At 42.2% G+C, this 16453-nt stretch overlaps 1 protein-coding gene and 1 long non-coding RNA gene across 10 annotated transcripts in view; one reads left to right on the top strand and one right to left on the bottom strand.

Moving 5' to 3' along the window:
• Nucleotides 1–16453, bottom strand: part of NBEA (neurobeachin) — a 901556-nt gene that overhangs the window by 426573 nt on the left and 458530 nt on the right. For all 9 annotated transcript variants that reach the window (XM_077484128.1, XM_077484132.1, XM_077484134.1 and 6 more), the window contains one exon: nucleotides 12427–12862. In XM_077484128.1, coding sequence (XP_077340254.1) covers nucleotides 12427–12862 — 436 coding nt within the window. The remainder of the gene's footprint in view (nucleotides 1–12426; nucleotides 12863–16453) is intronic.
• Nucleotides 1–16453, top strand: part of LOC143983955 (uncharacterized) — a 102366-nt gene that overhangs the window by 55415 nt on the left and 30498 nt on the right. The gene's annotated exons all lie outside the window — the stretch shown is intronic.

Raw genomic sequence — 16453 nt, 5'->3', positions numbered from 1 at the left:
CCCTCCGAGGCAGCTAAAATTTAAGTATTGGCGTATAACGCGCACATGCTATTTGCACCCGATTTTCATGGTGATAAAGTGAGTGTTATACGCCAGTAAATACAGTATGTACAGTAAATGGTTCCTATTTTGCAAGGTGAAACTCCCAAGGAACATTCAGTTTCATTGCAAATATTCCTTCGGTAGCAAAATAAAATTTTACTGTTTGGTAAGCATATTTCCAAATGATGCTATTTACGGTATTTTCAAGGAGAGCTAGTCTAATGAATCTAGACAATCCCAGCATCATAACGGATACTGATATTCAGGAAAATATATATTAAAGTATTTATTTTGTGTTATATATGAAAAATGTAGGAAAGTATTTTTTTTTCACTTAACCACTTCAGCTCCAGAGGATTTTACCCCCTTCATGACCTCTACATTTTTTGCTTTTCGGCACTGTGCTACTTTAACCACTTGAGCCCCGGAAGGATTTTCCCCCTTAATGACCAGGCCATTTTTTGCGATACGGCACTGCGTCCCTTTACCTGACAATTGCATGGCCGTGCGACGCTGTACCCAAACAAAAAGATGTCCCTTTTTCCCCCACAAATAGAGCTTTCTTTTGGTGGTATTTGATCTGCTATAAAACATTTACCCCCCCAAAAAAAGAAAAAAAAAACCCATTTATTCATCAATTTAGGCCAATTTGTATTCTGCTACATATTTTTGGTAAAAAAAAGTGTATATTGATTCATTTGTGCAAAAGTCTACAAAATAGGGGATAGATTTATAGCATTTTTATTATTTATTTCATTTTTACTAGTAATGGCGAAGATCTGCAATTTGTAGTGGGACTGTGACATTGCAGCGGACAGATCTGACACTTAACAGACATTTTTGACACTTTTTTGGGAACCAGTCACATTACTACAGTAATCGGTGCTAAAAATATGCACTGTTATTTTACCGACACTGGCAGGGAAGGTGTTAACTTCAAGGGTCAATCAAGGGGTTAATGCTGTTCCCTCACTGTGTGTTCTAACTGTATGGAAGATAGACATGGGCGCCTCCAAAAAATTAGTTTCGTTCCATTCCGTACCAAAAAAAATAAATCGTATTTCGTGTATGAAATTCAATTCGGATTTGTACAAAATAAGAATTTTCGTTAGATTCATAAACTTTTCGTTAAATAATGAAAGTTCGTTATGATGAATTATTATGAGGGGCTCCCACCATCCCTGTGCTGACTTCCTCTGATTGGTGAACACCAGTCATTTTTCTGTATAATTTGGATCTGAAATTCGTTAAAAGTTTGTTATGATGAATTTATCATTATGAGGGGCTCCCATCATCCCTGTGCTGTGCTGACAACTTTTGATTGGTGAACACCAGTCACGTTTCTATTTAATTTGGATCCGAAATTTGTTAACGAAATTTCGTATTTTGTATGAAATTCGTAGGCATAGAAATTCCCATAGAGTTCCCACCATCCCTGTGCTGAGTTCCCAGGTCTGTACACCTGCTGTGTGTCCGTTATGAGGGGGTCCCACCATCCCTGTGCCGAGTTCCCGGGTCTGAGTGTACACCCGCTGTGCCCATTATGAGGGGTTCCCACCATCCCTGTGCTGACTTCCTGGGGTTTTAACTTTTAGGTTCATTAACTTTTCGTAACAATTACGAATTTTCACTATGATGAATTTATCATTATGAGGGGTTCCCACCATCCCTGTGCTGTGCTGACTTCCTGGGCTTTTAACTTTTAGGTTCGTTAACTTTTCATTAATTACAAATTTTTGTTATGAATTTGGATCCGAAATTCGTAAACGTTATTTCGTAATTTGTATGCATAAAAATTCGTATTTCGGATTCGTACGAATGTACTAATTTTTGGAAATTCGTATGAATTTTCGCTTCGTACGAAACTAATCGCACATGTCTAGTAAGAAGGGCTCACTGTGACAACACACAGATCCGTCTTCTTGCATAGCAGAAAGACAGGATCTGTGTGATCTCCCGTCAGAACGGAGATTTGCCTTGTTTACACAGGCAGCTCCCAATTCTGTCACTGAAGGGAACGATCGCAGGTGGCTAGCGGACAAAGTCTGTCGGACTCGCTGATTGGCTCCCCCACTGGCCAATGGGAGTGCGTGCACCTCCGGGGATCACCGTGTAGGAACCCGGAGTACACCTATGCTGATTTGTGCAGCCGAGCCAACATGCCGCAGTATAACTGCCTGCGGCAGTTCGGCAAGTGGTTAACTGCCGATTGCGCGGTACCCAACCTAAATGGATATAATTTTTTTCACACAGATAAAGCTTTCATTTGGTGGTATTTGATCACCACTGGGTTTTTGATTTTTTTCAATATTTTTTTACTTTCTGCTATAAAACAGATCCAATAACAATATATTTTGGGCAAAATATATTGTTACATAATTTTGATAAAAAAATCCCAATAAGGGTATATTGATTGAAGTGCATGAAAGTTACAGCACCTACACACTATGAAATATATAATCAAATTTTTTTTTTATACTACTAATGGTGGCGATCAACGACTTATAGTATGGCAGGGCAATCTGACACTGATGCTGGGGAGAACTAACTGCAACTGACATCACCAGCGACATCTAGAGTGATCAAGGGGTTAAATATGTGCTCAAGTATGTGTAATGTGTGTACAGTGTGACAATGAGATGAGAAACTGACAGATCGCTCCCTTTGTACAGAGCTCTATGTTTACCAACACAAGAGCTCCAGACTGTGATTGCACATAGCCAATCAGCGGGTCCTGGTCATGAATCAATGCTGCTGTGTGCAATACATGACTTAGTACTTGGTGGAGAAACCCTTTTGTTGGCAAGCACAGAGGTAAGACATTTCTTGTAGTTGGTGACCAGGTTTGCACACATCTCGGGAGGGATTTTGGTCCACTCTTCTTTACAGATCTTCTCTAAATCCTTACATTTTCTTTGCTGTCCCTCAGAAGTTTCATTTCCCTGCATACATTTTCTATAGGATTAAGGTCTGAAGACCACCCCATGACCTTAACCACTTTCAGACCGGACCATTTCGCTGGTAAATGACCAGAGGTCTTTTTACACTTTGGCACTGCGCTGCTTTAACTGGTAATTGCGCGGTCATGCAATGTTGTACCCAAACAAAATTTGCGTCCTTTTCTTCCCACAAATAGAGCTTTCTTTTGATGGTATTTGATTGCCTCTGCGATTTTTATTTTTTGCGATATAAACGTAAAAAGACCGCAAATTTTGAAAAAAAATGATATTTTCTACTTTTTGTTATTAGAAAAATCCAATAAACTCAATTTTAGTCATACATTTAGGCCAAAATGTATTCAGCCACATGTCTTTGGTAAAAAAAAAGTCAATAATTGTATATTTATTGGTTTGCGCAAAAGTTGTCACATCTACAAACTAAGGTACGTTTTCTGGAATTTACGCAGCTTTTAGTTTACGACTGCCTATCTCATTTCTTGAGGTGCTAAAATGGCAGGGCAGTACAAAACCCCCCCAAATGACCCCATTTTGGAAAGTAGACCCCCTAAGGAAATTGATAAGAGGCATGTTGAGCCCATTGAATATTTTATTTTTTTGCCTCAAGCGATTGAATAATGACAAAAAAAAAATTTTTTTTTTTTTTTTACACAAAGTTGTCACTAAATGATATATTGCTCACACATGCTATGGGCGTATGTGAAATGACACCCCAAAATAAATTCTGCTGCTTCTCCTGAGTATGGGGATACCACATATGTGGGACTTTTTGGGAGCCTAGCCGCGTACGGGGCCCCGAAAACCAAGCACCGCCTTCAGGCTTTCTAAGGGCGTAAATTTTTGAGTTCACTTCTCACTACCTATTACAGTTTTGAAGGCCATAAAATGCCAAGATGGCACAAAACCCCCACAAATGACCCCATTTTAGAAAGTAGACACCCCAAGCTATTTGCTGAGAGGCATGTTGAGTTCATGGAATATTTTATATTTTGCCACAAGTTGCGGGAAAATTACAAACTTTTTTTTTTTTTTTTTTTTTTTAACAAAGTTGTCACTAAATGATATATTGCTCATGCATGCCATGGGCATATGTGAAATGACACCCCAAAATAAATTCTGCTGCTTCTCCTGAGTACGAGGATACCACATATGTGGGACTTTTTGGGAGCCTAGCCGCGTACGGGGCCCCGAAAACCAAGCACCGCCTTCAGGCTTTCTAAGGGCGTTACAGTTTTGAAGGCCATAAAATGCCAAGATGGCACAAACCCCCCCCAAATGACCCCATTTTGGAAAGTAGACACCCCTAGGTACACTAGTGAGACTAGGTAATAAATGGCGGGTGCCCTGAAACTATAAAAAAATAACTAACCAACCAGCGTCACCTGTAACAGTTATATGGTGATCACTGGTGAAAGGGTTAACTAGGGGGCAATTAGGGGGCTTTATGCGGTAGTATATGGGGGTCCCTGGCGCTATAAAAAGCTGCAGCGAACCTAAATACCTACCTGCCTAACTAGCGTCACCTGTGACACTAATACAGCGATCAGAAAAACGATCGCTTATTAGGCTGGGTTCACACTGGAGCGATGCGGGAACGCCACGAATGCGCGGCGGGTTCCCGCATCGCATGCCTCCCGGCGGCAGTTCACACTGCCCTATGCGAACTGCTGGGAGTGTCAGTGAAATGTTACTGACACCCCCAGATCAGTTCGCATATCGCAGTGCGATCTGCAAACTCGGATCGCATGGTGTGAACACCCATGCGATCCGTTTCTGCTGCGGGCCAAAAAAAGGGTCCCGTGCGAATTTGCGGCGGGTGCGGCGGGTGTGGCGGGTGCGGCGGGTGCGGCGAATGGCTGAACTCGAATCGCACAGAGATCGGATGTGATTTGCACTGCAGTGCGGTGCGAATCACATTCGTTCTCATAAACCGCTGCAATGTGAACCCAGCCTTAGTGACACTGGCGACGGGGGGTGATCACGGGGTTAAACCTTTATTGGGGGGGTTAGGGGGGTACATTAGAACTAAAGGGGGCTAACTCTAACTGCCCTAACAGTTATTACAGTCACAAATGACACCAATGCAAAAAAAAAAAAAAAAAAAAAAAAAAATGACATTGGTGTCACTGTGACTGGGGGGCAGGGGTAATTGGGGGGGTGATCGGGGGGTAAAGGGGGGGTGTGAGTGTGCCTGGCATGTTCTACTGTGTGTGTAGAGTGTTGGTGCAACTTACTGATCCGCTCTCCTCCGTGTCGGAACGAAAAATACCGACACGGAGGAGAGAATACATCACTTCCTCTCCTGTGTTTACATTACAGGAGAGGAAGTGATGTCACCGGGGATTTCTATTCGTCGGGAGCGATCGCGAGGGGGTGGCCATGAATGAATGGCCGTCCCCTCGTCCGGGATCGCTCCCGTACGAATACCGACCGCCGCAGGCACCGGGCGGGGGCCCGATCGGGCCCCCGACCCGCGGGAGGCAAGGGACGTACATGTATGTCCTTATGCCTGCCCGTGCCATTGTACCGACGTACATCGGCGTGCGGCGGTCGGCAACTGGTTAATGTGATTCTTCTTGAGCCACTCCTTTGTTGACTTGGTGGTGTGTTTTGCTTCATTGTCATGCTGGAAGACCCATCCACAACCCATCTTTAACTCACCTGGCTGAGGAAGGTTCTCATCCAAGATTTTACAATACATGGCCCTGTCCTTTGGTCCCTCAACGTGGCAAAGTCGGCCTGTATCTTTATCAGAGAAACAGCCCCAAAGCATAATGTTTTCATCTCCGTGTTTGACTGTAGGGATGATGTTCTGAGGGTCACTTTTCTTCCTCCAAACACAGCGAGTCGAGTTAATGCCAAAGAGCTAAATTTTGGTCTCATCTGACCACAGCATTTTCTCCCAATCCTTCTTTGAATCATTTAGATGTTCATTGGCAAGCTTCAGACAGGCCTGTACATGTGCTTTCTTGAGAAGGAGGACCTTGTGGGCACTGCAGGATTTAGTTTGTTTGGTGACTGTGGTCCCAACTGCCTTGAGATCATTCATAAGATCCTCCCATGTCGTTCTGGGCTGATCCCTCACTTTGCTCATGATCATCCAGACCCCATTAGGCCCCTTTCACATGTGCGGATCCGTATTCAGACATCCACTTGCTCAGCAGGGATCACCCCATTGATTCCCGCTGAGCCTGCGGATGACAAGTCTGTCGTCTCTGCACACTGTGTGAATATAGGGTTTCCATACGTCTGGATTTGGCGGAGAGGATCGGGGTGGAGCGGAAGTCAGCGAACACATCACAGCTGACATCCATCACTCCATAGAGATGTATGGAGCGACTGTTCAGGTCCGCCTAAAAAAACTGACAGGCGGATCTGAACAGTCCGTACATGTGAAAGGGCCCTTAGGTGAAATCTTGCATGGAGCTCCAGACCTAGGCTGATTGATGGTCATTTTGTATTTCTTCCATTTGTGAATAATCGCTCCAAAAGTTGTCTCCTTCTCACCAAACTTCTTGGTAATGGTCTTGTACAGGTCTAAAATCTTGTCCCCGATATCCTTTCACAGATCTTTGGTCTTGCCCATGATGGTGATGTTTGAATGGAAGAAAAGGATACTGTGGACAGGTGTCTTTTACTTACACACAAAACGAGTTGTCCTTAGGAGCACCCGCTTAAATTTCCAGGACTAATCTGTGTGCCACATGAGCCCATACTGTAGCCAGTCTGTGGTAGCCAAAATTGTTGTTGGTTGGAAGGGGATCAAATACTTATTTTACTCACTGAACTGCAACTCAATTTATAACATTTGTATTGTGTGTTTTTTCTGGATTTTTGGCTGATATTCTGTCTCTACCATTTAAAAAAACATTCATAGACCCTTCATTTCTTTGTAAGTAGGCAAACGTACAAAATTTGCATGCCAATGTGTACCCAGTGAAGTGACTGACCTCATGTTATACACAGAAATGAAACAAATCCTCTTACGTTTTACCCGTTTATCTGCATTTTTCTCTCCTCTACATCTGTTCAAAGTGCAAAATATATATAGTCTGCCTGTGCTTTCAGAAAACAGGGGGCAGGGAGTCAGATTCTACAGAGCTCAGTGAGAGCCCCCCCCCCCCCCCTCCCATTTCACACAGCACACAGGAACAGAGCTGAGGCTGTCAATCACAGGTTGCGTGCTGGGGATCCCTCCTCGGTCACCTCTTGGTGTCAGAAAAACTTTTGTCAGTGTCCAATTATCTGAAGGTGGCAGCCTATGAATATACAGCTTTTGTCCTGTACTGTACTCTTAAAATAATCTTCTAAAGTGATGGAATTTTAGGCAATATTAAACTCAAAAGAAAACATTATATTGCAGCTTACTAATTCTTAGATGTGATGGCTGGGTTCTATTTCTTTCATTTCACCCAGTTATCTAGTCAGTAAGTCTGTTTTTCAACAGAACATGCTCTCCTGCAGATGTAGCAGTTAAAGAGGGATTCCAGCAAAAAAAAAAAATATTAAAAGCCAGCAGCTATAAATACTACAGGTGCTGACTTTTAATAAATGGACACTCACCTGTCCCGGGTTCCAGCGATGCCGGCAGCCGAGGCCGATCGATCGTTCGGGCTCTCGGCCGCTGTAGTCACCATTCTAGGTGAGGGAATCAGGAAGTGAAGCGAATCGGCTTCACTTCCCGATTCCGTACTGCGCATGCGTGGCCGCGCAATAGGAAATCTCCACGCTGTCACTGGGACCCATGTGTGTCCCAGCATACAGCGCGACAGGGCAGGAAATGGCGTAGACTCCCACGGGAGTCTATGCCCGGAAGTGGGTGAAAATACCTGTCTTTGACAGGTATTTCCATCCCCCTCCCCCCTGAAAGGTGTCAATTGTGACACCGGAGGGGGGGAGGGATCCGATCAGTGGAGGTTCCACTTTAGGGTGGAATCCCGCTTTAAAGGCTTGATAAAACGATTTACTACTGACAGGGATGTGTACAATAATAAGCTTTCATTTTTATTTTATATATTTATATTATGTTTATTTTATTTATGTAAAACCTTTATCCCAAAAGAAATAAAATTGTTTGTTGTGATTGCATACAAAGTGTAGCTGGAGGTCAGCTTAAATTTTTAAGCGTATCGAAATCTACTAGTACCTCTAACACTGCCCACCTCCCAGACATTGCTACTGTCCAAAAGTGTCTCTGTGTCCCTTCATTCAGAGTGAAGGTCTTCTAAGATGGAAGGTGTGTTACTGGCCAGATGACCAGGTGAAAACAGAGGGGAGAATGCATAAAAAAAGAAAAAACGAATGCAGCCACCACATCTAATGATTAGTAAGCTGAAAAAAATTGAATTTTAGATTTTGGGTATAATACCACTTTAGGCTGGCCATACATTGACCAGTTTTATTTATATTTTGTTTTTTTTTGATCAGATAAACTGAATGGATCTCCCATCTATACAAGCAAGCAAGTCCCCTCTGTGCTGTTGTATTCTGACAGCAGGGACTCAGCATGCTGTCAGAATACACTGATCGGTGCTGCAGCTCAAACTAAATGCCAATGTGTTAACAGTCCTGCCTGAGAGGAATCAATCATCGGATGTACTCCTCTGAAATGGAAAAAGCCACACATGGATCAAAATTCTGCTGAATCCGATGGCCAACTTTAGCATTCTCCCGTTCAGTTTTGTGGCTGGAGGAGAGAAATCTTACAATTCCCCCATTTACACTAAACATGGATGCAGGAATCTTCCCTAACAGATTTTTATTCTAACAAACAGCACCCTAAAAGTACCTGCACATAATTTTATGCAGTCACTGTCGGGCAACAATTTTCTGCTCAGCTCCTTTGATTTTTACATTGAAGGATGTTGAACTGGAGGGTGTCAAGAGGGGGGGGGGGGGGGTCATCCACAGCTCAAGTTCCAGAGGAGCCATCTTAAACTGGCCAAAATTCATTATCGGACAAATGATCATCCATTTTTGTATGGGCAGAAGATGTGAATCCGAATCTACTATACTTTACCAGAACCTTTCTGCATTAGTTGAATCAGTATTTTGGATTCAATCATTTAGGTTTTTGTTTTTTATTTATTAAGCTAACTCTCACTGTATTAACTTCTGTATGAAATACTTTCAAAGAGAACTCCTTGTTTATTGGCAGTTAGAAGCAGATACAGTATGTATTGTCCAGAGATCAAGCACTGGTACTGATCCACAAATGAACACTGGTTCAATAGTCAAAGCCATTTAGGTGAAGCAATGAATCTGCAAAGTTTTGCTTCAGTTTTCCTTGTTCAATGTCAGCCTAATGGTAAAAATGTTCCTGTTGCTTTTAAAAATTTATTTGCAACAAGGTCATCAGGAAAAACACATCTAGGAAAACTCAATAGTTAAGGCAATAAAACAAACGGGTTGCAGCAAAAACAAAGCTACAAAGCCAGTGCTGCACTGTACAGCTGTTCAGGTCCTTCAGTGACAGGATTACATTCACATGTAAAAAGATGCCCCCTCTATCACTTCCAGGTCAGCTGATGACCTTTTATATGTCTCACTGGTTGACCTTATTCTCTAGTCACCTTCTCCCATCTGATCAGGCCAGTTTTCCGAGTGACCCTTACAGATCAATCAAATGTGAGGTGACCCACAGGACAATGGTCAAAAAGGACCAAGCGAGCTTGACACATAGATCTATAAAGCAAGCATAACTTGTGTGTGTGAGATATATATATATATATATGTATATATCACACACACACACACACACACACACACACACACTATATACAGTGCCTTGAAAATGTATTCATGCCCTTTGACATTTTGTCATGTTACAGCCAAAAACGTAAATGTGGATTTGGGATTTTATGTGATAGACAAACACAAAGTGGCACATAATTGTGACGTGGAAGGTAAATGATAAATGGTTTTCTAAAGGTTTTACAAATAAATATGTGAAAAGTGTGCCATGCATTTGTATTCAGCCCCCCCCCCCCGAGACAATACTTTGTAGATCCACCTTTCATTGAAATTACAGCTGCAAGTCTTTTTGGGGATGTCTCTAACAGCTTTGCACATCTAGAGAGTGACATTTTTGCCCATTCATCTTTGCAAAATAGCTCAAGTTCTGACAGATTCGATGGTGAGCATCTGTGAACAGCAATTTTCAAGTCTTGCCAAAAAAGGGGGCTGAATACAAATGCATGCCACATTTTTCACATATTTATTTGTAAAATAATTTTCAAACCATTTATCATTTCCCTTCCACTTCACAATTTTGGACCATTTCCAATAAAAGCCAAATATAATATATTTACATTTTTGGTTGGAACATGGCAATGTGGAAAATTTCAAAGGGTATGAATACTTTTTCAAGGCACTATATTATAAATAAATAAATGTATATATATAAAACCAATGCACACTGCACTTGTGACACCAATAATTTAAATAAATTAGTGCTGCTACCTGAATAATACAAATCAACCAACAGGTGAAAAAAATCAATAAATGAAAAATCACATATATAACTTTTCCACAGTAGCGCTCAAGAAAAGTTGATTGGACAATAATTATTATAGTGTCTAAAAATAATATGTCAATGTCCATAAATCTTTGTCTTGTACCATATAACATGAAGGCTTGCTTTACTTTGATTTGATGTACATGCAATATATATTTGAATAAATTCCTCATCCTAAGTGATTTTACACTATTGGAGGCTCTGTCTATATTCCCTACATGTGGAGTGTATAGTCAGACAAGAGAACGGAGTGTGGCGTTTACAACTGACGCTTCAATTTAAATCCTGAGCTTATTTGCCAAACACGAGAGTGAACGGCAACAGCATCTGGTGAGCCTTTTTCTTAAGGGAGTTTTATCTCCCGTTTATCACTGTGGTGGAAGAGTTGGTGTTAATTCACATTAATATTTTAATACATTTCAAAGAAGACTGCTTTTCAGACATGCGGAATTATTGATATAACAAGAAGCATGGTCAGTCACATAAAGCGTCCCCAAAACCCAAGCTCATACACTCTCCCCCCCAATTACCTGAATCATAGAGCCTTTTCTGGCAGAAACTTGTAATCTCTTTAATTCAGCACAGCTGTGTATGGCTCTGTCATCTAGGTCAGGGATCATTCTCAGTGAAGTACAACTTGTGCCATCTGCCACTGTAGCTGAGGGACTGTGCAGACCCTTGGTGGTGGTCCCTCCTCCCTCTCACCCTTGTAGTCCAGGTATACTTCCTCCAGCCTCAGAACAGCAGTTCAGTACCTCTGAACAGACCTGTAGCCAGAGGAACAGCCTTGCAAAAGCCTGTGCACTACACAGGCAACGGTCTGATCATGGGTGCAATGCTCTGCAGGCTTCAATAATAAAATATTCGTTCGTGCACACTGATCATGAGATCAATGTGGCTGCATTTACGATTTTTTTTTTTTGCAAAAGGATTAACGCGGAAAATATACCATTAAAAGCAGTCCTGTATCCTGCTCATACTTTCCGTGTTATCTCAAGGAGTACTCCAGTTCTTATCTTGCACAACAAAACAATAAGTCCCCATGATAAGGAGAATGGGCAAAATTCAATAGTTTAACAGAGTAAAGCTGGCAATAGGCGGTTCGAATCTTGGCTGGTTGAATAGGAGATTCAAAATGCAAGTGGGCAGCTTGAACGTACCAAGTTGATCAATTAACTTGGGTACAATCAGCCTGCTCGATTTACTTGCGATTATCGCTAGCAACTGCTACAGCCACTAGCAATAATCACTGTCTTCTCCCAGTGGGGATGGCTTCCTCCCGCCCATGTGAATACAATGTCTCTGCAGCAGGGATTCCTCTGTCAGCACTGGTTGCAAGAAAGAAATTTGCTCTGTGTATGGCCTGCCTATGATTTGCAATTGGCTGGTTCACACTATGAATCGTACAGTGCTGTGCATTCCTGTGTGATTCACATGTGATCCAGGTGCAGTGCAATTTTATCCCATTCATTTGAATCGCCCTGGACCACACCAAAAGCGGTTTATGCACTACTTTAAAAAATGCACAGCAGCCGGATAGCATGGTACTACTGTACCATGTGATCCAAGGCCGGCAAACACGCTGCGTTTGCGACCTACATCTGGGGTTGCGTTAAAACTGACACCTGCCGCAGATCACAAATGCAGTGCATTTTGAACCTGATGCAGGAAACGCACACAGAACACTCCTATACCGCACGTTCTGGTGTGAACTGGGCCTGCATCCACAAAATGTTGTATGGTGTCATTCTACAAGTGGACATTTGTAGCATTATCAAAAAGACAAGTGACAGTTAGTGTACTTTTGGATCCAACCTGAGCTCATTTGCATAGTTTATGGGTAACTACAATAGGGCTTCATTAAGAAAAGCAAAAAGGACACAGATGACTGCAAACCACAACGTAACGTACCTGTCAAAGGAATGAAACTGCATGGGAAGAATAACTTGGGCTTCTCTCTTTAAAGCAGGATCTGGATAGGGTACCGGGTCCGGTCCAGCCTCTGCCATCTCAAAGGGAGCAGCGACCAGACTCTTTAGGATCTCTTTGACATTAATGCCTTTGCTTTGGCTAATGCTAGATATGGAGGGAGCTGGTTTTAGCATTTCACTTGGGCTGTCGGTCAGGCTTTCCTGTGACTTCTTTACATCAGACGACAATGTAGACAATAATTCACCCATGACGTCTGGGCTCATACTATGGTCAAGATCAGTTCCATTTAAGATGCTGCTTATATGTTCGTCTCCAATGCCAGAGTCTGTGTGAGGAATAGAGCTTTCTAAATGGAGTTCTTCCGTGGGGGTTGGCATTTCTTTTTCCTTGATATCCGCAAACAGAGCAGGTGTATCTAAAACAGAAGAGAGAACATATTAAGTGGCCATTGGTTCCTCCCACAGAAAGCCGGCTGAGATGAAGAAGATTCATTTTTTTCCAACGCTCTTACTCAAGTACTAGCATTAATATGGTTTAGTAAGTGTATGACGAGACTTTGTTTCACTAAATAGCAAAGAACATTCTATTACTATAAAACAGCACACTGGCTTTGTGGTTTTCAAGGTTGCCTTATAGTCCTGAAATTTTATTTAACATTCCACAAAGACTAATTAAAAGTGCAGTGAAGAAAACGAGCACCAACTGGATTTGCCCATATTAAGCATTCATATTTATTCTTTTATTTTCCCAAAAAGATGAAACCTGATTGGTTTATACTGGGAACAATTCCAATCTTGTGCTCATTTTCTATTCTGCAGTTTTAATGAATTAGCGTTATGATCTGCATATGTTTCTATTTTGCAACCTTCATATGGGTTTCCTCCAGCAAACTATAAAAAATGCTATTTAATTACCCTAAGGGCCGGTTCACACTGGGGGCGATGCGAGGCGACACGACTTGCCTCGCCGCGATCTGACAAGTCGCCCCCGTTCTGTACAATGGAACCGTTCTGAGAGGAGCGACTCGAGTCGCTCCGACTCAGAAAAAAGGTTCCTGTACTACTTTTGGGCGACCTCGGGGCGACTTGCATTGACTTCTATACAGAAGTCATTTGCAAGTCGCCGCTGAGGTCGCGGCAGGTCGCAGCGAGGCAAGTCGGTGTCGCCTCGCATCGCCCCCTGTGTGAACCAGCCCTAACTTCTATACAGCACTAGACCAAAGATGTTTGTGATGGTCACAATACATTATAGGCTGCATAAAGCACCGAGAATAATATAATTGAATCAATTGTCACTTCTGATAAACGCAGTCACTGTTTGGCAGATAATATTCTACCTGGCTCAGTGAAATTTTTAAAAGTGGTTATGAAGGTAGAAGAGTTTTCACCCTAATGCATTCTCTGCATTAAGGTAAAAAAATCTTCTGTGCTCAGCTCAACCCCCCCACCCATCCTCGCTTATACTTACCTGAGCTGGGTCTCGATCTAGCTCTTTGCCCAAGAGCAGCGGCTCCCTTCGCTCCCCCTCCTCACTGGACATGGAGGCAGCAGCGGGAGCCATTGGGTCCAGCTGCTGTCAATCACAGCCAGAGAGCAGGGGGCGAGGCTGAGCCAAGCTGTGTGTGTGTCAATGAACACACATAGCACGGCTCGTGATCAAGTATGAGTACCTCCATAGCAAGCGACTTGCGGGAGGGTGGAGGAGCCAGGAGTGCCAGCAGGGTACCCTAGAAAAGGAGGATCGGGGCTGTTCTGCACAAAACCATTGCACGGAGCAGGCAAGTCTAACTTATTTGTTAATTAAAAAGTTTACAATCATTTTACTTTTGTTGACCCGGGTGGTGCTTGCAGTGCCACCTACGGGTAACATTTCAGCAGCTATATCAAAAAATATAGTTTGAGAGAGAACAAACATTCAGATGACAGTGTGTAAATGGATTTCAGTCTAATGTAATGTAAGGCCTCATAATTTGTATTTAATTGGGGCCCTTTTTAGTACTAAAACATGGGTTCTCCTACCTTTGAAAACCTCCCCAAAATCAAAATTGTCAATCTAGTTTATGAAAGAAGTTGATAGTTAAATCTACACCTACAAATGCAGGATTACCAATAAAGATTTTCTTACTCTATAGAACTCTACTTGAGGAGGTCTGAGAGTTGGACATGTCATGCTTCCCGAGGTCCGGCGTTGCTTGAACTCATAGTGATAACATGTGCTGCTTTCCAGCTCCAAAGTAACCATAACAGCATCAAACAATGAGTCCTGTATATGTTTATATTCCTCTTAACAACAAAGGCTGTGTTTTGTGATACTGTTATGCACATTTGGGAAATAGTATGTTTTTATCATGAGATCAGGCAATTGGCAGACTTTAGGTTCAAGAAATTAGAGATAAGAGATCAGCTAAAGGCATCCTCAAACAGATTGAGTTAAGATAAACAAGGGGACAATCTTGAATAGGTAATACTGCAAGTTTATGTTAATTTAAAACTGTATATTCATCTTCTCAGATAAGGCTCCCTAGCACCACCACATGGATCCCTGACTTCTTGCCACTAGCAATAACAGAGAAATTTGGGATTAAAAAAATAAAATGTTTTTGGTTGCACTGGGTGAACCAGATTATGTAACATTGTAAAACTTTTTCACTCACCGAGGTGGATGCAGCATCGATCCCATGCCACATCTGTCCCATGCTGGCTCTGCAGTGAGAACTGAGCAATCAAACACCGCCAATCACTCAATTTTCCCCTACCGCTCTGAGCAGAGAGACTGTCAGTCAGCTGCTCTTCCCTCCGGTGCTCACTCTAGCGCTGAGCTGTGGAGGGGCAGAAGAGATTGGCTCAGCCTCTCAGTGGGTCACTGAGGCTGATCCAGGTGCTGGTCCAGGCATCTGGGAAGATCCGCACTATGGACCGTCTGAGCGACATCAGCCAACAGCTGGTTTTAACCCACTGTCAGCTGAAAACAGGTCACAGGAGTGCAGAAGGAACTTCACTCCTGTGATCCAACTGAGAAGTATGGCCAAGAAAGCTTTGGCCATACTTCTCCTTTAGTTGTCATACCCGTTGAAGTGAAAAACAGAGGAGCAAAGAGAACCTCTATATTTTAGAGCTGCCAGACATATATTAGACTTCTATATTACAGATTACATTGACAAGAGTTCATTGTGATAAAGCCGTAGACTGATTATACCCTTTGTCTGGAATTATATCTAAAAAATAGCAGGGCATTTCAAGGTAAGTCTGCCTAGGCCCGTCTGTGCCTATGGCCTCATTGCTGATGTATAGTGCGAGAATAAAGGCACTGCTGCTTGTGACTGCGAGTCTTATGAGATTTGAAGTGAGATTCGGTGATATCATTATAGTGTCGCTTGATGTTCTCCTTTCTGCGGGTTTTGACATAAGAAAGCAAACCTCTATTTCTACCCAGATGAACATCTCGCCACACGGCAAAACTGTAATGTATAAACATGGACTAAAGGAAGACCACAGCTAATACTGGTGACTAGTCCTTTGCCCTGACTTTTCCTTTTTTATTCCCACAGCTTTCGGTGATCAGCTTCTCTTTACACTTACACAGAATAAAATGGCGATTGTTGCAATTTATGTCACATGGTATTTGCAATTTTTTAAATCTTAATTTTAATGCAAGAAAAACAATATATAATCCAATTTTTTGGTAAAATATAACAGATGATGTTACACCAAAAAAGACACCCAACATATCACGCTTTAAAATTGTGCACACTCGTGGAATGGCGGCACTTTAAAATCTCCATAGGTGGCACTTTAAAAAAATGTTTACAGGTTACCAGTTTAGAGTTACAGAGGAGATCTAACACTAGTATTACTGCTCTCACTGTAACGTTTGCAGCGATACCTCACATTTTTTTTTTTAACACTGTCCTTTTTTTAAATTTTTTTATTTCTTTATTCCTATTACAATTTTCCTTGTGCATCCTGTGTAATAAAAATAAGGAAAGACAGGTCCTCTTTATGGAAAG

This window comes from Lithobates pipiens, unplaced genomic scaffold, assembly GCF_037356315.1.
Source record: "Lithobates pipiens isolate NorthernLeopardFrog02 unplaced genomic scaffold, aLitPip1_a1.2 Scaffold_16, whole genome shotgun sequence".
Lineage (NCBI taxonomy): Eukaryota > Metazoa > Chordata > Amphibia > Anura > Ranidae > Lithobates > Lithobates pipiens.
This window is presented reverse-complemented; position numbering and strand designations above follow the sequence as displayed.